General features: G+C 40.4%; 1 protein-coding gene across 3 annotated transcripts in view; it reads left to right on the top strand.

Moving 5' to 3' along the window:
- Positions 1–22,479, top strand: part of TNC (tenascin C) — an 86,512-nt gene that overhangs the window by 18,827 nt on the left and 45,206 nt on the right. For all 3 annotated transcript variants that reach the window (XM_072125058.1, XM_072125060.1, XM_072125061.1), the window contains exons 2-10: positions 6,956–7,508; positions 10,136–11,635; positions 13,562–13,825; positions 13,909–14,024; positions 15,213–15,366; positions 18,941–19,204; positions 20,326–20,511; positions 20,599–20,688; positions 21,087–21,350. In XM_072125058.1, coding sequence (XP_071981159.1) covers positions 7,046–7,508; positions 10,136–11,635; positions 13,562–13,825; positions 13,909–14,024; positions 15,213–15,366; positions 18,941–19,204; positions 20,326–20,511; positions 20,599–20,688; positions 21,087–21,350 — 3,301 coding nt within the window. In that variant the 5' untranslated portion in view covers positions 6,956–7,045. The remainder of the gene's footprint in view (positions 1–6,955; positions 7,509–10,135; positions 11,636–13,561; positions 13,826–13,908; positions 14,025–15,212; positions 15,367–18,940; positions 19,205–20,325; positions 20,512–20,598; positions 20,689–21,086; positions 21,351–22,479) is intronic.

A 22,479-nucleotide genomic window follows, 5' to 3' on the forward strand; every position in this document is an offset into this window, starting at 1 on the left:
TATATTCGGAGACATCGGAAGGGGTGACTGGGTGCAGTATAATATGACTCCGGCCAAAGACCTTCTTAGCATAGTGGTCATGTATCAAACTCTGTCCTCTCCAAGTCATCCTGTCCTTGACAACATTGGGGCAGATTTATCAAGCTGTCTGAAAGTCAGAATATTTCTAGTTGCCCATGGCAACCAATCACAGCTCAGCTTTCATTTTACCAGTGCTCATGAATATTTTAAAGGGGAGCTGTGATTGGTTGCCATGGGCAACTAGAAATATTCTGATATTCAGACAGCTTGATAAATCTGCCCCATTGTGTGACATAAAATTCTATGGATTTCTTCATTCTTTTCCTGTTACCCACAAGTTCACCGTAACAATGGAAGTTATTATGTAGAAGGTTGTATGGAGATGGTGAACTTGAGAGACTTATTATTCCCAGTTTACCATAAGTGTCATTGTGTGCATCCTACAAGTATTGTAATACACGTTCATTGACAAGTGACTACACCACACTCTATGTGGCCTACGTAGACGATGGGGCAGATTCTCCATCGTGTTCTCCGTCGAGGGTTCGGGTCTTCCGGCGATTCACTAAGGTAGTGCGCCTGATGTCCACCAGGTGTCGCTGCTGCGCTGAAGTCCGCCAGAGTTCGCTGGAGTTCTATGGACGGGACACAAAGGGAGGAGGTGGAAAGTAAACCTGTGAAGAGAAGTGAATTATTAATCGATGAGAGTGATGCTCCCCAGAGCCTCTCAGATTAATTTGCATAACTTTAAAAGTCTTGTTTTAGTCAAAGCCATAAAAATGAAATAGAAGACCAGAGCTAGACCAAGTGGGTAATGAGCAACATGGAAGTGTCCTGCTCGTAGATTTACTTTAACTAAAAGGGTAGTCATGATCCAAGACAATCACTTTTATAAAGTATCCTGGGCTGGAGTGCACCATCCATGAGGCAAGTTGAGCCTCTTGCAACAGTCGGCACCACCCTTAGAAACATGATGGGCAGCCTGAAAGGTGCAGGCACCTGCTATGAAGCTGGACCTGACACCATGGTTGTGACAAGCTGAATGGAAAACTTACTAAAAAAAATAACCTGATATATTACTTTTGATGAGGCGGAAGTTGCGCAATTCTTTATTACTCGCCCCAGGCAGCAGAGCGTTTAGGTACCTCCCTAACCTTGGGACTATAAGCCAATCACCCCAAGTCCTACTCTTCTTATCCATGCCAAACATGGCCTCTAAGCACTTCTCTGCTGTGTAAATGTGATATTTCATTACATTCCAATAAATATGATACATTGTTGGCCCCAGTCTTCTGCAAACGGTGAAGCTCCGCAGAGCCAGTCTCTGTTCTGGCTCGTAAAGCAGCGAACTTTCCTCTATGAGGTCCATATATCCTAGTAGGGCTTATAAAGAAGGTATGTCTTCTTAGGGTCCTGAGGCCGACAAAGAATCAAATACTGAAAATTAAGTTGCATAGAAAGAGGCTACATTGTTCCATATATGTAGATGTTCCAGGGCTGAAGCTTTCTTTTAGCAAACTTATTAGTGATATCACAATTTCCATAGGATAGAATGGAAACCTTCTGCATTAACTTACTGCTTGTATGTAGAGAATCACCTTGTAAAAGGAAGATTTAGCTCTACTAAACGTCTATTAAGTAGTTAAAATCAATCAGTTTCATACGTTCTGGCTTTACTGATGTCGGGGGAGGTAAGACAAAAATGCAGCAAATCGGCTGCTAACCAGCTCCCTGGGGGAAATTGGATTTTTTGATTCTGTTCATCGCAATTCAGTTAATTCCCTGGATCAAGCACCTCAGTTATGGTATTTACTGATTATAACCACAGACGCAATTTCCTGGAAGAATAGATTTTCATCCTTTTTGTCTTTTAATCCATTCTCTGAATTTGCACACACCACATCCCATGCTTAGGGAATGCCAGCACATGAAACTGAAATGTATTCAGTAGAAAATTATAGCTCATCTTACTCTGCATTACTTCCATTATTACATAAATAATATCTTTTTTATCATACAATAAGCTTACTGTAGGCAAAAAGTTATTGGCTGTGTTTTTCATTTAGTGAATTTACACAATTATTCACTAAATTGCTAAATATTATGTACATAACGAGCTGAGTAACTTTGTAAATACATTACATTACTTATCTTTCACTAAACCTCCAGAGCTGAACTCCTAATTCTGCGGTCAATAAGCTTATCATCTAATGCTCCTCAAGCAGTTTAGTTAAGCTCCAAGAAGTTAGGCTTAAAGCTAGATAGTCATGGACCTAATGATCGAGCAGTATGTTTATTATACTTCCCAGAATGCACATCTCCAGAGAGAGGTCTGTGTATTTATCATTCAATATTAACTGAGATTATTGGGAGATTTCAGCCCTGATGCTATGAATTCAGTTCCGGATTTTGGCAGTGACTGATTCAAACGAATGTCCCCTGGTAATAATCTCTGTTACTTAAAAGTGAATAGGAATAATCCTGCATGACATGAGAGGACCCTACTTGTTGGATACGGTTTGACGTCGTTAGCCGTTCCTTTACGACGACCAAGAATTTAGATCACTGCCTAAAGTTGATCACAAATTTTTGGCAAAACACTTTCTTGCCCTCAGTTCTTTGCCCATGACATTCCTCATATGCATGGGAGGTTCAATAGGAAGAGGAGAATAAAAAACCTGCCAACCTCATCAATACCTTTATCACTAATATCTGCTGTCAAGAAAGAGTTGAGTTCTAGTGTCAAACCAGAATATTATAGGCTCTCCCTCTGTTGACCACAAAGAAATACATAATACATAGCTTCTAAGTTAAATTGTTTCCAGCTGGACCCCTGGGACCCATTACTGTGGGACCTCTAGAGGATCTTCTAGAACTCTGATGGGCCATGTCAACCTTGCGTCAACCCAATACATACACCAGATTATTGATCGAGTCTGCAGAAAATGGCACAATCGTCCAATATTCATACAATGTTTATGGTCATCTATAAAACTCTAAGACGAAAATTAAGACCCTGGCCACTTGCCCTGTCAGCCTTTCTATAGTTTTGTACCCGGTAATACCTGGCCGTTATTTATGTTCCGTTTACTGACCACAAAATGTAATCTATCACAATTCTGTGGAACTGATCTTAGATTCACATAGAACGTAGGGGGACATTAATCATAGTCAGTTAGACTGTTTTGAGCGTCTTTTAACGCTAAAATCTGGCGCATCTCGTTAATTAGGCGCATTTATGCGCCATTTCTGGCGCACGGCAAAGTTCGGCACGTAGTGGTTTTGAGTCCCTGCGCCTTATCTGACATAGTGAGTGCGTCCTAAACAGATGTTTGCACGGGATCTATCACAAAAGTGCGCCTAAAAAGGCACAAAATAGGCGCAGAAAATGCACCTGCTCTGAGCAGGTGTACTTTAAAAAAACTTCCCTTTTCATTACTAAAAACATACATTTTAGGTTCCCAAATGAAGAATAACCTCTATGCAACATGGAAAATACTTCGGAGCAGTTTTAAAATGTAAAATTTCTCCAGTAACGACTTCATCATTGTCTATGGGATCATCTCTGGGAGTGATTATTGTCTTATTGTACAGATCTGAGAATATTATCAGTCTCTATTTCATGTAAATTACAATAAAAAGGGAAAAGACTCATTTCAGCAAGAATTTTTTTTTTTTTTTTTTTACATCTCTGTCACATTTAGTCCCTGCATTTGCATCATAATGATATTTTTTTGGTGCAGAGATGAAGCCCTGAACGTTCTGTCACATTTTCTCAGTCTCCTTTCATTATTGCTCACAAATGAGATCTAACAATTGCGCCAAATTTGGCGCTAATTTAGGCGCAAATAAATGGGACATGCGACAAATCCAAAGTGCATTTACTAAGCCAGAACCAGATCCATCATAGATCAGGAGCCAAAAAGAAGAGCAAACCAGGCGCAAAAACAGGCGAACCTGAGACCCACTATGATTAATGTCCCCCTATATGTTTATTTCATGAGCTTTTAAAATTAGGTTTAAACACACTACAACAACCCGGTTATTTACTAAGTCTTAGGAAATCTACCATCAAAATCCATCATGATAAACCGGGGACACTTACTCATCGATTCAGGCACCGGAACTGTGGTAATCTTCATATATTTGTCATCCATGGCCTCTTTCATAAAACAATTCCTACCAAACTATAATCGAGAAAAGTTTTTGGTACAAAAAAATTCCAAAAACAGAAAAGAATCCCTCGCTCCGAACGCCATATGTTTCCAATGATAGGAGTACAAAGGATACAAACAATAAATTCCTAAAATTTCAGCTAATCAATCCCGGTCAGAAGGTTTCATTATTGAGTAAACGCCAGGGCGAGTTAAAGAGTTTACTGATCATTAGGGCAAAATCCCTTTCACCTGCCTGAATTGTCTTGTTATTTATTATGTATACAAAGAGTTCAAGGATCCATCTCATGTTACATTATTACCCTTATTGAAAAGAAATACCAGGCAGGAATACCGGCGCTTTGTGTATGGTGAAGATTGCTGTGATAACAGATGGAATTCAGTATGCTCAGGTGTAAAATGAAAGGATGAGCTTTTATCAATGTATTGGTGGGATAGAGGCTCATACCCATCATGGAGGTCATTGACCTTGAAGTACATTGCATGACGAAGGAGAAACCCATCAAGAACTCTTGATGTTTTTAATCAGGTCAGTTCTGTGGCATAAAAAAAATCACAAAAATTTCCAATGGCCTGACCGATTTACTACAATTTAAGCCACAAAAAATTGGAAGGTGCCTTATTTAAACGTACCCAACTATACCTCTTCTAAAGGCCCCTTTGGTTCCAGACATGGTAATCTATACTCTGTTGTGCTTTTAGTTCCTTCAGTCTGAAGGTGATGACCTCACTCACACATGACAGCTAGGTCAATCCCTAGCCTCAGACATGACCCCTAAGACTGAAGGTTAGCTCAGATATCACTCTACATCTGTGAGGACATAGTATCAGAGGACAGAGACCTGTCACTAGAGCCAAGTATAGTGTCTCCAAAGAAGTAATTCTACATATATCTTTTAAACAAGTGCACCCTCAGAAAACTGAAAAAAAAAACCCTTGTGGAAAACTGGCAGCCAAAAATGCACTGAATTTAATCAGAAGTCCACATCTTTATAAGTTTGATGTAAACAAAAGAAGTACCTCCATCCCAACAAGACCATAACAAGTTCAATGATTTATTCCAAAATAATAAAAAAATGTACAAGCAATACAAAAATAGGCCGCCATTGATGTGTTTCAAATACATTATTCATCCTTAGTTATATTTGAGAATTTTTGAACATTTTTTATCGTTTTGGAATAAGGCATCAGACTTTTTGTGGTCTCGCTGGAGGAATTTCTTTTATTTGCTTTACCTTTGTGGATTGCCACCGTTGTTTTTCCTCCCTTCTGTAGATCAAGGTTCCAGCCACCTCATTTAGTCTGTGGATAGCAGTGTCCGGGATTCGACACCTGTGTTTTGTTTTTCTTCAATTTGATATATCTTACTTTAAAACAAAGTGTCCCAATGCTCTGACCCCCAAGGATGAGGTAGAATGTGCAGGAGAACCTTTTAGAAACTTCCCAATAGCAGCACAAGAGGGGAAATAAAGTATACATAGTAACTGGTAATAACTACCAAGGGCGTGGACTAGCCAAGACCTCCAGCCATAGGCATCTTTTTTTGTCTCTTAGTGTCCTTATTGGGTAAGAAGGAAAGACTCATTACTCAACTCCATAAAACCCTTTACCTTTGTGGCCACCACCCAGGGTTTTCTGTTGCTCTCAATTTTTGCATCATTATCAACTGCACAGCCAATCACATTTTGTAGCAGTGACTAGTATCAGCCAGGTTTTATGGGTGTTCAGATGGTACCAGAAAGTGCAGACCAGTGGAAGTCCAGAAAGTGTCTAAGTTTAAAACTGGTAAGATTTTAAAGTTATAAATAAAGATGAGCAGATTCAAACTTTCTGTTTAGGTTCAGGCTCGGGTGCATCCTGCGCGACTTGGACATATTGCCGGATTGGTGGTCAATTATCCAATCCGGTAAATTGATGCCCTTGGCCAACTAGCCGTGGCAGTAATTGGTCACACAGATACCTCTGGACAATCATAGCCATGGCTAGTTGGCCAGGGGTGTCAATTTGCCAGATTGGCTGTTTGGCGGCCAATCCGGGAATATGTCTGGGTCAAGCAAAACACACCCAAACCCTGAACCTGAATGGAAAGTTCAGATCTGTTGATCTCTAGTTAGAAAGATTTCATTTTCTTAAAGATTTCTTTATATATTATTCCCATAAAAAAATCCCTTTTAATCTTAACTAAGGTAAAGCTTTTTAGTCCAGACTGCATCCCGCTAATGCTTACTCTCTGCAGGTTATATTAGAATCACAGACCGAAGATTGAAAGAGTGAGAAAATAGTGTTATGATGACTGTTTCCTGGCTCCTATGTGTATTAGATGAAATAAATTTGCCTAAAGCAGACATAAATACAAAGGTGTTCCAAACAATGGAGACAGTAAGATCTGGAGACCGGAATAGAAAATAGAGCCATGTTCTCCATATACAGGTGTTTATATAAAATGCTTTCAGTAGATTCCCTTCCATGTAAATGTATGCATGGTATGTGGGAGCCAAGAATAACCTCATTGAAGTATATGAACTATTAGAAATATGAGCCAGGCGTATTATTGTCATTAATTCTCAATGAATGTAGCCATTGTCGAGGCATGAAGCCCAACGGGATCTCCCAGGTTCACTGAAACATAACAGAATCCAACCTTTTATCTACAAGTCACTGTTTTTTCTTTGTAAATGTTTTAGAACGTTTTTGGAATTTTCATCTATTATTTCCTCTCTTTATATATCCTTATTTTTCATTGTTTTTTTTTTCTTTAGAATTTCGTGGGAGAGAAAACAGACAAAGAAGGATACAACTGCTACTTCAAAGGAAAATCACAAAAATTAACATTGAATAAGGACGCAACCATGGGGTATCCCATACAGGTGTTTGCCTGTCTCCTGTTAATGCTGAGTTCTGAAGTGAACTGTGGACTTATAAGAAAAGTTATCCGACACAAAAGAGACGCTGGCTTAAACGTCACCTTGCCTGAGGACAACCAGCCAGTAGTGTTTAACCATGTATACAATATCAAAGTGCCAATGGGTTCCCTATGCTCTGTTGACCTTGACCCTATAGGAACGGCAGAAAACGAAGTGAAGCCACAGACGGAACTTCAGAAAAATTATCAAGAAACCACTTTAACAGGAGAAAACCAGATAGTTTTTACACATCGCATCAATATTCCCAGACGTGCTTGTGGATGTGCGGCAGCTCCAGATATTAAGGATCTTCTAAGCAGACTGGAGGAGCTGGAAGGCCTTGTGTCATCTCTGCGAGAGCAATGTACCACCGGGGCTGGGTGCTGCTCTAATACACAGACTGCTGAAGGTGAGAATTCATACGTTCATAGAAATTACAACCTATAACTCATAAAGAAGTAATCCAGAGGAAAGCCAAAATTGAAAAAAAAATGTAGAAGGCTGGTGCCTATTGCTCCATACAGGAAAAAATTCTCACCAAATCCTTCACTCTTTATTTCAATGATTGAATGGCAGCCATATGAGCATCAACAGATTGTCTTATAATAAGTTAAGGGTGAACACGTCTGTAATTAATAATCAAACACAGTAAGCCAATTACATAGATTACGCATTTTAGCATGCATATGTTCCCAACGTTTATTTTGAACACAGGTTTTTATAAGCCAGAAAAGTCCAAAAGTGTGTCTATGAGCCTCAATGCAGTCAGTTCTTTACTTTAAAATGTAATATCACTGCGAAACAAGTGAGTGTCCAGTAAGTGTCCATAAAGTTTATCGAGTGCAGTCACAACCAGGAGTGCAGAGGCAGCAGTCACAACCAGGGGTCCAGAGGCAGCAGTCACAACCAGGGGTCCAGAGGCAGCAGTCACAACTAGAGGTTCAGAGGCAGCAGTCACAACCAGATGGGCAGAGGAAGCCGTCTCAACCGGAAGTACAGAGATAGTATTCACAACCATATGTGCAGAGGTAACAATCACAACTATAGGTGCAAAGGTCACAGTCACAACCAAAAGTGCAGAGATAGTAGTCAAAACCAGATGGTCAGAAGTAGCAGTCACAACCAGAGGTAAAAAAATATCAGTCACAACCAGATGTGCAGAGGTAGCAATCACAACCAAAGGTGCAGAGATAGCATTCACAACCAGAGGTGTAGAGTTAGCAGTCACAGAGGTGTAGAGTTAGAAGTCACAAACAGGATTACAGAGGTAGCATTGAAAACCAGAGGGGAAGAGATAGCAGTCACCAGATGTGCAGAGGTTTCCGTCACCACCAAAACATGGGCAGCATGGTGGCTTAGTGGTTACGGCATTGCAGCGCTGGGGACTTGGGTTTAAGTCAACATCTGCAAAGAGTTTGTATGTTTTCTCCGTGTTTGTGTGGGTTTCCTCCGGTTTCCTCCAACACTCAAAAACATACTGCTAGGTTGATTAGATTGTGAGCCTCATGGGGACAGGGACCGATTTGGCAAACTCTGTGCAGTGCTGCGTAATCTGTGTGCACTATAAAGGAATAATATAATATAGGAATTAATTATTAAACCCTCCATTCAAAGATGTTCAATGGTCACATTTCACCTCGGTATGAAGGCTAAGATTTCTTTACTACTTTGGCTACCATAGCTTTTATTTTTTATGATTTTTATGCTACCACATAGGGCTGCCTCATCTCTGGTGGCTTCTCTTTTAAGTGGTGAAACTCTTATAACAGTTGTCCCATTACTTTATTGCATGTTTCCCTATAGACTTGTCTGTAATTAAAATCCTGCTGAACATCCCGGATTCCTCACACGCACGTGGTTGTTTTGTAATAAGGACAGAGGGGCTTAGCCCTTCTTGTAAAGTCTTATAATTACATGTCTACTATTGACTTTTCTTTATACTTCTCACTAAACTTGAGCCATTAGAAGCAACCGCAAAGAATGGAAAAAATCTATCAGCTAATAACATTGTTCCTTAAAGTAAAGAGAATTGAAACAATAATTGGGAATGAGGTTTTCACGAGGTGGCACACTTCTACAGTCCAACTATTTCAAAATGTGACACTGCTTGGATATGAAGAATAATTTCCATTTTTCCAAAAGTTTTTCTGTAAACATTATTTTATATTGGCTACATCAATTGTAAAATAGTATAAAAATAAAAATATGCAAAACATTGGGACATAAGAGCAAGTAAAATAACATGGACCAATGAATACCGGTAATTCCCTGGCATAAGTTTAAAGGGAACCTGCCACTGTGATAAGGCCAAAAAGCTGAGCAGATTGTACATAGTGGGGCAAATTTACTTACCTGGTCCTGTCACAATCCCCAATTCTGAAGCTTGTGCGCCCAAGTTCCTGCATCCGTCGCTTCCCCACCGAGGTCCGCCGGAGTTCGCCTTCTTCTTCCCGGTGCTTGTAAGTGCATGTCTTGCGACACAATTCGAAATGTTAAATCCCGCGTGTAGTCAGAATCCATCGTTGTCCGACTGCCCGCCCCTGATTTGTGTCGCGTGCAAGCCACCGGCTATGCACCAAAATCAGATCGCGTGCGCCAAAATTCCCTTGTTAAATGCGGCACAAAACGGAAATCGTCGGGAAACTCAACGAAAATGTACTCTGCGGACCCTTAGTAAATGAGCCCCAATGTCCTATCTGCAGGCAGCATATTATAGAGCCGGATGAGCTGAGCAGATTGCATATAGTATCCTTTCTGCGGGCAGCATGTTATGGAGCAGGAGGTGCTGAGCAGATTGTGCATAGTGTCCTATCCGCATGTGGCATTTTATAGAGCAGGAAGAGATGAACAGATTATAAATAGCATGGTATGTTTTTCAGACTTTACAGTATACCAATACATAAATATACATCCTGATACTGTATAGCCTTTGCAGCCTGTACTTAGACACTAGGAAAATGTTGACTCAGTCTATACTATATCTTACTGAAGAATAATATTAATATTTTAATAATTGTAATATATTTATCTTTACAGGTAAAGTGGAAACCAAGCCTTACTGCAATGGACATGGAAACTACAGCACTGAGACCTGTGGCTGTATCTGTGAACCTGGGTGGAAGGGACCCAATTGTACCGAGGCTGAGTGTCCAGGAAACTGCAACAACAGGGGGACATGTGTGGATGGGAAATGTGTTTGCTTCCCTGAATACACCGGAGAGGACTGTGGTGAACTAGCCTGCCTGAATGACTGTAATGACCAAGGAAAATGTGTCAACGGAGTCTGTGTTTGCTTTGAAGGCTTTGCTGGAGACGACTGTAGTGAAGAGGTTTGCCCCATTCCTTGCAGTGAACATGGCAAGTGTGTCAATGGCCGATGTGTGTGTGAGGAGAACTTTATTGGCGAGGACTGTAGCGAACCCCTCTGCCCAAACAATTGCAACAACCGTGGCCGCTGCGTGGATAATGAGTGTGTATGTGATGAGCCTTACACCGGAGAGGACTGCAGCGAGCTCATCTGTCCCAACGACTGCTTTGACCGTGGTCGTTGTATAAATGGAGTCTGTTACTGTGATGAAGGGTTCACCGGTGAGGACTGTGGTGAATTAGCCTGTCCAAACAACTGCAATGATAAAGGCAAATGTGTCAACGGACTATGCGTTTGCGATGAAGGATTCACCGGCGATGACTGCAGTGAACTGAGCTGTCCAAACAATTGCAACAATCAGGGACGTTGCGTAAATGGAGTGTGCGTGTGCAAAGAAGAGTTCATGGGAGAGGATTGCGGAGAACTGAGGTGTCCAAATGACTGCAACAACAGAGGTCGTTGTGTAAATGGACAGTGTGTCTGTGATGACGGATTTATGGGCCTGGACTGCGGTGAACTGAGGTGCCCCAATGATTGTAACAACAAAGGGCGTTGCGTAAATGGGCAATGCATCTGTGATGAAGGATTCATGGGCCTGGACTGTGGTGAACTGAGGTGCCCCAATGATTGTAACAACAAAGGTCGTTGCGTAAATGGGCAATGCGTCTGCGATGAAGGATTCATGGGCCACGACTGCGGTGAATTGAGGTGCCCCAATGACTGTAACAACCAAGGGCGCTGCGTTAATGGGCAATGTGTGTGTGATGAGGGATTCATGGGATTCGACTGCAATGAACTAAGATGCCCCAACGACTGTAACAACAAGGGCCGCTGTGTTGACGGTCAGTGCATATGCGATGATGGGTTTATGGGAGAAGATTGCTCAGAACTAAGATGTCCTAATGACTGCAACCACCGAGGACGCTGCGTAAATGGACAGTGTATTTGCGACAATTTATTTATGGGCGATGATTGTGGTGAACTTCGCTGCCCTGATGATTGTAACGACAGAGGACAATGTATTGATGGGCAGTGTGTGTGCAATGAAGGATTCACCGGCGACAACTGTGGTGAGCTGACCTGCTTCAACGACTGCCACAACCAAGGCCGTTGTGTCAATGGACAGTGCGTTTGTGATGAAGGTTTTCTCGGAGAGTTCTGCTCTGAAGGTAAAGTATATCCTACTATATATCAATTTCTGTACAATAATCCTCATCTTTTTACCCACTTTTTCCCCTTCAAAGGTTTTGTAAATTAGCTTTTTTAGTTAATATGCACACACTTCACGCTAAACTGGAAAGCAGAAATTTCACACTAAGCTGTTAGCGCTTGTTGAGTGGATCATATTATGCTTTTGCCTCATTTCCATTTAAACAGTGATGATAAAAATCTCTGAACCATGGCGTGCACACCTGGATCTAGCCTTGCTGGGGTCTAACCAATTTACACATTTCATATTGAATTGCAGTGTGACACATCTGTTTTCATTTTCCTCAAGCCTGTGGAGCTTTATATGATTTTACAGTTGTAGTTGAATCGGGGATAAATTTACAGGATAAATGCAGCATGTCACATGAAACAAATATATATCCCCCCACTGCTGGATATATAATAAGTGATATATGGCTTGTATAGAGAAACCCAGAGTCCCATCAAGAAGCTTGAAAGCTCCTTTTCCATCCACCTCCTTAGTACAGAGTCTACAGGACAGCACAAAAGTCCTCATGCACACAGCCATAAATTGGGGCCTTGAGCTAACAGCAAAAAACGGCAGCTTATTTATGGCCCCCACAGATCTCTATTGTGCATAATTAAGATTGGGAAAGCACTGTGCATGTACAGTGTCTCGGCACACCGTAAACATGCCGAGCAACCCACCACAAATTGTAGATAAGGTCCTTACCCTGTTCTGATTTGCGGAGCGGTCACTCATATCCACATGCGCTAAACGGGCCACAAACAGGAGATCACCTTCTTCTGTGTACGACCCATAAACTGTAAGACCATAGTCCAAGAATGGACCTCTCACCTTTCATGTCTCTTTTTGTAATTTTTGTATTGCCCATGCTATAAAAATTCTGGATAACTCATATCTTTAGTGTTCCTCTGTTAGAAATGTATATGAAAATTTATACCTGGAAGTTACCAATTAGGGGTTTGTCCATATAAAGGCCAATCAGTGATGACTAGTGTTGAGCGGAATTTTGGTGCCCCAATTTTGGGGAAGATCATGGGAAGACATTAGAGTCATAACAGGATTGTCGAAGGATATGCCGTTGGTGGCGGCACATACAGACGCAGTAGTGAATGCAACTGTCAACTTTTCCAGTGGCACTTAAAGAGTTAATTGGTTAAGGTCCGAGTTCGGTACCCAAACATGATTTTTAAAATTCAGATTCAGGTCAATTTTAATGGCTCTGCTCATCAATAGTGATGCCAGTATCAGGCTAGTAAGAAATTTGCCCCTTTTATAGGCAAATTGTAATGCCCAGTTGTCCATTTATTGAAATATTTTTGGGAGAATAATAGAAGAAGGCAAAACACAGAGATAAAAGTTCCAAGATCAATAATTTGGAGGAAATACAACAATCTGCTAAAAAAAAAAAACAGAACTGATGGAATAATTGGAAGAAATAAATATAATTTTTGCCTCGCAGCGTAGTCTGGGTTTGGGTTTTGGAAGTAATCTGTTTGGAGACTGCATATTCAGGCAGGGATCCTTTGGGCATGTTGGTTTCCTGTTTATGTGTTTTTGCAGTGTTAGGAAATCAGATGTAAATGTCTCTGGGTCGGAGATCGCTGGGAACGAATCAATTGGCCACACAATGTTTTGAGAAATTTGTCAACAGTGTATATGTAAAAAATAAAAAATGGAGAAAAGCACATATTTTAGTGCAGAAACAAATATTTGAAACCTTTTTGACTGCCTCAAGTTATGCTATGGACTACACTAAAATGTATTTTGGATTTCAGTAAATTCTGCCAATTATTATTGAACTTTTATGTTGTCTTCAGATATTATTTTTAGAGAAACCTGGTAAATTTTAAAAGATTTTCAACTAAAGTGTAACTCTTATTTTTTTATAATCCAACAGTTTCACCCCCAGAAGATTTAGTTGTGACAGATGTAACCACTAAAACCATGAACCTTGAATGGGCCAACAAAATCAAAGTCACTCAATACCTCATTACTTATGTTCCCACAAGCCCTGGTGGCTTAGAGTTTGACTTCCGAGTCCCCGGTGACCAAACAACAGCTACTATTAGAGAACTTGAGCCTGGAGTAGAATACTTTGTCCGTGTATATGCCATCTTAAGGGACCAGAAGAGTATCCCAGTGAGCGCTAGAGTTGCTACACGTAAGTACAATTTCAGTGGCAGTATATTTTGGCAACCCCTCAATAAATAAAGAACAGGTTTAACATTTGTATTCTCGCTTTAGACCTGCCTTCCACCGACGATCTCAGATTTAAAACTGTGAAGGAAACTTCTGTTGACGTGGAGTGGGACCCTCTAGATATTTCCTTTGATACATGGAGACTTATCTTCCAAAACATTGTAAGAGATTTACCTGTTTACAATATTTCTACTTTATAATAATTAATATAACAGCAGTTAATTAATCTTGATATATGTCAACTGAAAAATGGTGCATTAACTAAGACAGGTGTACAGAAGACATGCACATAAGTCCTTTTCTAATCAACAGTTTGCTCCGGGATATTTTCTTAATACAGGTTTGTTCTTAAGTTGAATTTGTATGTAAGTCGAAACTGTGTATTTTATAATTGATGCTCCAGACAAAAATGTTTTTGCCCCAGTGACAATTGGAGTTTCAAAATTTTTTGCTGTAATGGGACCAAGGATTATCAATAAATCTTCATTACAGACACCTTACAAGTGATCATTGCAGCCTGGGACTATAGTAACATCCAGAGAGCTTCACCGTCTTTAACTAGGGGTCATCTGTAAGTCGGGTGTCCTTAAGTAAGATACCGCCTGTACTGCCGTTCTAGCTTCATTTCAAAATTAAAGGAAATCAATCATCAAATTTGGACGAAATATACCAGCATCACTTACGTATCCATTTGAGCACCATGATTAGGGATTTATCGTTATATCTTTTAATAAGGTCTTCCTTTATAATAAACCAAATAAACAAGTTAAAAAATCATGTAAATGTGCCAGAAGTGCTTCAGCAGGCATCACCAGAGCCCCTCCATGCTCCAGCTTCACAGGCTAATACACACCCCCAGAGCACTTCTTTCTCCTATGTAGCTTCACAATTAGCCGAAGATGGTTCAAAATCTTGGGCATGCGCTGTAGATCGAGAGGTACCCGAGACTTGTATAGGAAAAAGAGGGATGTAAGAAGTCCTCCGGAAGGTGGCATTAGCCTGGGAAGCTGAAACCTGAAGGAGCTATGATGACAAGCCACAAAGCACTTCGGGCTCATTTACATATTTTTAGAACTTGAGTTTTTTTTTTTTTTTTTTTTATGAAAGAGGTCATAAATAAAGAAGATAAAGACAGAACCCAGAAGACAGAATATAATCACGGTGGACACACAAAAATAATACCAAAGTGTTTTTTTCATTGAGAGCTTCTTCATTTACCTGTTATAAGTATCAGAAAAATAACCCCTTTATTCCAAATGTTTCAAATTGCTGATTGGGATCTAATTGTTTTGTAGACTGAGATCTTTAACAAATTTACTTGATATGTTTTACAACATTATTTTTTACAGAAGAAACAAAATGGAGAGATCAGCACCAGCCTGGAAAGTTCTGTCACATCTTTTGAGCAGCAAGGACTTGCCCCAGGAGAGACTTACGAAGTCTCCATACAGGTGGTGAAGAACAATACGCTAGGACCTGCGTTGACCAAGCTCACTACTACAAGTAATGTAGACATAGCTTACCATTTGTCTTTGAATTTTCTTTGACTTGGAATGATTTGGAGAGCTAAAAAATCAGTTTTTAATTGAGGATTAGAAATTTTGGAAATAGAATGAAAGGCACCGATGTACGGGAATATCATCTTCTGACTCCTTTTTCAACTTCAATATTTAATTACCGTAACTAAGTTGCTTCTGCCGATTACTTGGTTAGGCATTTAGATGTTCTAATATGTCTCTAGGCCTCTACTATACCTCCATATCTGTTTTCCATTATACAAAGGCATTCCATATGAACTGTCCATGACTTTGGAACCATTAATCAAGAGGTGGAGCATCATGCAACAGTCTTGATTTCTCACCAGCTGGCTCACGTCACACATAATCAATAATTTCAGGTTAACATCAAATGGTTGTTTGGTAAGGTCCACCAATGCAATTTAGCTGGTCACTAGATATAGCAGATACCATAGTAGAACAGTCAGACTGGACTGCAGAAACCCCTAATGAACATAAAAGGGTGAGGGGGTCTCTTGTCCCACATCTAAATGGCGTGTTGCCGTTTCTTTCAGTGCTTTGGGCCTGCTGTAGATAACAGAGCAACAACATACTAGACTGTTGCAGTTAATCCTATTGTAAGGAGGGGAATTGTTGTGACTGTTAAAGCTTTGCTACACTGAGACTGAGACAGATATTCTTTTTCTCCTGATTCTGGGAACCTGTCATCACAAAAGGCATTTTTCATGACAGGTTCCAATACTGCATTTATTCCTTAAAAGGCTTGTCCAAGAGTTCAAAAAAATTAGGAGCTGGGCTGGGGCAGGCTTTAAAAAAAAAAAACGTGTACTCACCTCCTCCATCACTCCTGTAAACAAACTATACTGTAATAGGGGGCTTCTGATACTTGGCCAGTCGGATCAGACGGACCATTGGCGGGACATCAGGAGTGACAGAGAAGGTGAGTACACATTTATTTTTTTTAAATGCCTGCCCCAGCCTGGCTTCTAATTTTTTCAAGCTCTCAGACAACCCCTTTAATAGTGATCTTCTTTTTGTTAGTTCATGAAGCTTTTTAATTCCCCAGAATCCATATTTTTATTTTACCTGACTCCTTGTCAGATTCTTCAGCTAAGTCCCAAGGGAAGGGGCATTTCAGAGCCTTACTTTCCTCTGTCCCCTCATATCCTACCTCCCATTAGCGTTGGACCTTTGTAAGCCTGCCCCTCTCACCCCCTCCTACATCCTCTGTTTCCTACTGCCTCCACTGGATGAAGTTGTCTCATCATGGCAAGCAGGGAGTGAGTCTCCATTCTACAGTGAGCAAACATCATCAGAGGGATGGAGGAGCGATACGATGTGGGAGGAGTTGAAAAGAGAGGAGCAATGCTGATGGGGGTATGTAATGGAGCAGAGGAACGTTGGGATTTGAAATTCTCCCTGGGACTTAAATGAAGAATCTGGCAAGGAGTCAGGTAAGAATGGATTCTGAGGCAGAATAAGCAGAATACTATTAAGGAATAAATGTACTATTTGGAACCTGTCATCACTGAAAAATGCCTTTCGTGATGACAGGTTCGCTATAAGATTTTTGTAATAAAATATAATGTATCAGGACCAACTTATACAGATACATTCTACCACTTTCATTTTCTTGAGAGCATTTATACCAAAACTACCTGAGTATCAGCAGTATAGTAGTATGCCATCCAATCACCGTACAACAATCCATACAGTCGTAGAGATCTTAACAACTATGCATGGGAAAATGTATCTGTGAATGTGACTAGATGACTTTTCTCACTGAATCAGCATTAGGTCATAAAAAGACAAGAATGAATAGAAAATCTATGATGCCACCCAAGAAATCTTTCTTCCCACATCTTGTCTGACCAGTGGTCTCAGTGACAAAGACCTCAGTGTTAGGACCATAGGCCAGAATGGAAGCAAAAACACATGACTATAAGCACTAACAGAGAGAGTGCTGAATACTTAAGTCAAGCCAGCTGCTTCGTCACACAATGTAAAAATATCAATCATACCCGGTTTCTCCTGGTGTAGGACACATTCCATATAATCAGACTAAACACGAACATGTCTGTTCCCCCACAGTTACAGAGGCTTGTGAATGAAAATGAAGACCATAAATCAATAACTGTTTAGGACGAGTAAGAGCAGAGGTGGGGGAAAACACATAAATGGTGCCTGGAAAATCCATCAAATTTTATGGGACAATTTTCGAAACTCTTTGCCTTCACTTCGTGTGCACAGTCCATAGAATCACCATAGGGCTGTGGTACATAAACAAATGCAGGTTTACTATAAAGGCTTTCCATCAAAATCCTCTTTTTATGGGACAGAGACCAATCGTTTCACTAATACATGTTCAAATTCTCCCATATTGACATTGTAAAAGCTCAGTTTAAGTTATTTATATGTTTAACTTCTTTTTATATTATTATCATTATTATCACTTTACTATAATGATTACTTTCTAAATGTTATTTTATAAGCCTCTTTAAATTATCCATTGCCCTACAAGCATCCCAGAACTTATTTTTTGATCCATAGCAGTCATAGGTGAACCCATTCCGGTTCAGGTTCGCCGAGTTTGGCCAAACCTTGAACAAAATTTCGGTTCAGGTACCCGAACTCCAAAACCGACTGTTAAAACACACAATTGGTGCCGGCTTAGCTGGGAATGGGTCCACACATCATTAGTTAACACCTGCAATCAGTGCTGGTAGGTGGCAGTTGTTAACCCTTTAAATGCCACCAGATTGTCGCTCCCCATGACGCCTCCAGGAAAATGCCTGTGGGGTCAACAACCACAAGCAAGCACCGATCGTGGGTGTTACTGGTGGGGCTGACCACAATTACCAAACTAGAACATCTAGCTGAAGTCCTCTCAACCCAAATCTTTAGGATAGGTTATTAATATCTGAAATGGGGTGGACTCCAATTCATTTTCCCAGTCATCTAGCATCCATTCTATCCATGGCCTGTTTTTAGTTCTACACCGTTCAACAAAAATAGGCTCAACTTCAAGCACAAGCACCAAGCACGGTGCCAACCAATGTACGGTGCTTGAAAACCTACAGCAATTTTCTACAAACAACAGTCTCTTATAACAGCAAATCATGGCAATCTGATATTAATCACTATGTTTTATTGATCACTAAGGACACATGATCAATAAGAAATCCTGGAATGTCCCTTTGACAACATTTTGATTTGCTGCTTGAATCATGGTTCCTGCTTTTCACATTAATAAAGAAGATGAATGAGAGATGTAGCTTTTCTCCCCCAATGTTCCTGAAATACACATTCATGAAGTCGAAATGTGAGCACTAGGCATTCAAGTGACAAATCAGATTTGCAAAACAAACAATTCAAGCCAATGGCATCACATCAAAATCCGATTTCATTCAAAAAGTGGCAATTGCTAAATCAACTTATTCATGGGCTTATGTTACATACATGTAAACCTCTGGATGATTAAACATAGACCACATTTGGTCAGACCTTATTATTTTTGTGAATTTCACCACATTTAATAAAAATTTCATTGTTTGTTGTAGGACTTGATGCCCCAAGTGAAGTTGATGTAAAGGACGTCACAGATACATCTGCCTTGATAACATGGGCTAAACCTTTGGCTGAGATCGATGGCGTTTCTCTGACTTACGGAACAGGAAATGAGCCCAGGACTACGGTGGAGCTTTCTGAAGATGAAACCCAGTATGCCATGAATGACCTAAGACCAGATACAGAGTATGAGGTTATCTTAATATCTCGAAGAGGAGAAATGACCAGTTCTCCAATATCAGAAACCTTCACAACAGGTAATAAAATCCATACTTATTCAACGGGTCACTTGACAAGTGATACAAAGTGTCCTCCAGCATTGACCCCCAACTATGCGTTATTATTGGCGGGGACTTGGAAGCAAACCATATTCATGTAAACACTGGATGAGGGTCAATTGAACCGCACTTCAGCTAGACATGCCTGCCATCTAATGTGCCAAGTGTTGTGAATATGGAAATGATTCCAATAAAGCAAATATCAACGCTTGATCTTCTTATTTTCAGGAGAGACAAGTGACCACTAAGGGTGTCTCTTAAGTCCCTTACAAATGCATGCTGTGGAAGGTGTGGGAAATAAGTTTCCAGAAAGGGAAAACATTTACTCTTAGCTACATTGTAAGGCAGCCCACTTAACATCAAGAATGACTTTCAAGAAGCCTAATGACATGATGCAGGACTAAAGCCAAACCAGTATATCTATTCCAAAAGAAGTCTTTGCATCTCTTCAGTACAGTGTAGGGAACTGGTTTACCTGAGTGTGAGGCTGAGTGGGTTGGGAAGCAAAAGCTCTCCTTACAGAGACTTTGCCAATTATGGTGCCTTGTAAGCATGAGGAGACTTATAGCAATTGATGCTCAACTGAGGAAATGTGGGAAATATGCAATAAAGTTTTCCTGGATGGGATAAGAAACAGCTAGACCAGTTCCTTACACTGTACTAACGAGGTGCAAATACATCGAAACAGCGCTGTCTACAGTTGTCAAGGAGGCCTTAATTGGCAAGTTCTCGACAAGGAGAACTCTTGCTAGGTGTGCACACATATAAAGAAATCCTAACTTAACCTTTATATGTGTTATTGAAATTGTATGACCAGCTTAGGTGTTCAAGATCCCTGCAGCACCATCACAGGAAATATTATACATAGCTTCATACTATCCAATCAGTCCTCCAGAAGAGAGATAGCAAGATTCTGCTTTCCATTCTGGACCTCCTTTTATTAGCTCGAGATTCAGTAAAATAATATTTTAAAAAGGAATTTTATAAACTCGCAAACCCTTTAAGTTTATGCTTTGACACTATACAAATAGTTCTAGAATGTGCAGCCAAATAGTCCATTTAGTGGTCTAACCTTTTATTATGTCATTCGCTTTATACAGATTTAGATACACCTAAAAACTTAAGGAAAGTGGCACAAACTGACAGCACTATTACTCTGGAATGGAAGAACACCTTGGCCAACATTGACTTCTACAGGATCAAATTTGCACCACTCTCAGGAGGAGACCACGAAGAAATAACTGTACCCAGGAGTAACCAGGCTACGACTAAAGCTACCCTTACAGGTCAGCAAGGATTCATATTGTGATTTATTCATCCAGATGACCGTCTTTATCACTTTCAAGTCATCTATGTCTCTTTGTGATTTCTAGGGTTGAAACCAGGAACTGAATATGGCATAGGACTAACTGCGGTAAAACAAGACAAAGAAAGTGCCCCTGCTACCATTAATGCAGCAACTGGTAAGGATACATTCACACCTCAGTTTGTACATATGTTCAGTGTGTACGCCAGGAAAATTGTATTGAGTGTATCCATAGACGTATAGAGGTCATTGGAGCTGAGTAGAGGCCATTGGAATCTACCTTGCATCCATCCCCAGGCCTCCGCTGAGCATATATATATGTCGGTCAGCAGGAGGGAGAAACAGCACTTCATATACCACTGTGTGGGGATACTGTGGGATACATCCTAACCCTCCGTTGTAACGAATCAGGAATCCTCTTGATGTATCCTTACAAAGGAGAGGGAATAAAATGCAGCGTGAACCCAGCCTGAGTTACAAGCAACTGAAAAAATGACAAATTTTCCCACAGGTATTGGAAGTAAGAATTGATCAGCTCCATATTCTTTTTTTCAGACTTGGATGCCCCCAAGGATCTTGAGGTCACTGGTGCTACTGAGACGACCCTTAACGTACGATGGGTAAAACCTGTAGCAAAGTTTGATCGTTACCGCCTTGTTTACGTCAGCAGTGGTGACTCTGAGAATGGAGCCCAGGTTAACGGAGATGCCAATTCCTATGAAATCACTGGGCTGGAGCCTGGTAAAGAATACACCATCACATTGGTTGCAGAGAAAGGCAGATACAAGAGCAAACCGGCAACTGTAGTTGGACGTACTGGTAAGTTCCTTGAAATCCGCTAATTCTCCTTTGTGGTGATCCTGGAAGGGAAAATTAGAATAGTTGTGTCTCTGATCACATTTGTTCGTGCCGAGATGTTTGAAGATCTTGTTCGTCCATGCTTATGACTAAACAAAATGTGTCTTTTTCTTTTATCCAACAAGTCCCTATATTCAATTGACTTGAATTTCTAATCCACAGATTTTCTTTTTAACTTTTACCTTCTTTGTGCAGAACATAAATGTGACATCTACAGACAAAGGATAATAAACCCCGGCTTCTTTTTATCTTGCTTTTTATCTTTTAATCTGAATTTTAATTTACAGATGATGTTACAAATTTCTCAATTCTTTAAAGTGTCACTCCATGTTTTTTTGCTGCTTTCTCTTGTATTTGTGAAGTCGCTTAACTCATCATTGCCAACAGATGTCACAACCGCTGTAAAGTGTAGGGGGATATATGTTCATATACTAGCATAGTGCGTATTGTCTAATACCAAAGCAAATGGTGTCATGCACCTATTAATGCTTAACTTCATTCATAGCTGAAATTGATTGATAGTAAAAAAAAGGTTAAACAAGAAAATTTTAAAGGGGATTTACCTAGAACGTTACAATAGGGGGATAACAAGATGATCAGTGAAGATAGGGGGCTTGTTCTCACTGGTGGGTGGAGTGGCAGGGTAAGCGTGCTGGCTTCCACTCCCTTCATTAGAAATTGCTATGGTATCTTCAGAACTTACAGTAAATCAGATTGCTGGGGAATTGTCAATGTCGGACTGCTTGTCAATGTCCGAACTGATGAGTAAAGGAAGCAAGTTCTTCCAGTTGCTTAAACCATTAGTGTGAATGGGATCCCCGTTCTCCGGATTGCTGGGGGTATCATTCTCATGGTCATTTGGGGTCCCATCTCTCTGACCCTTACCAATCAGCTTGTTATCCCCCTATGCTTTGGATAGGAGATAACTTGCCAAATTAGTAAAATGCCTTTAACACTATATGACCTCATTCTGACTGCAGGACTCAAACTCTCATAGACTCTCCTGAACCAATCCATAGAGTAATAATTGGGTCACCACATCTCAATTGTTGGGATCTATTGAGTCAATCTAATTTCATAAATGTGTTCG

Source organism: Engystomops pustulosus, chromosome 9 (assembly GCF_040894005.1).
Source record: "Engystomops pustulosus chromosome 9, aEngPut4.maternal, whole genome shotgun sequence".
NCBI classification, from domain to species: Eukaryota; Metazoa; Chordata; class Amphibia; order Anura; family Leptodactylidae; genus Engystomops; species Engystomops pustulosus.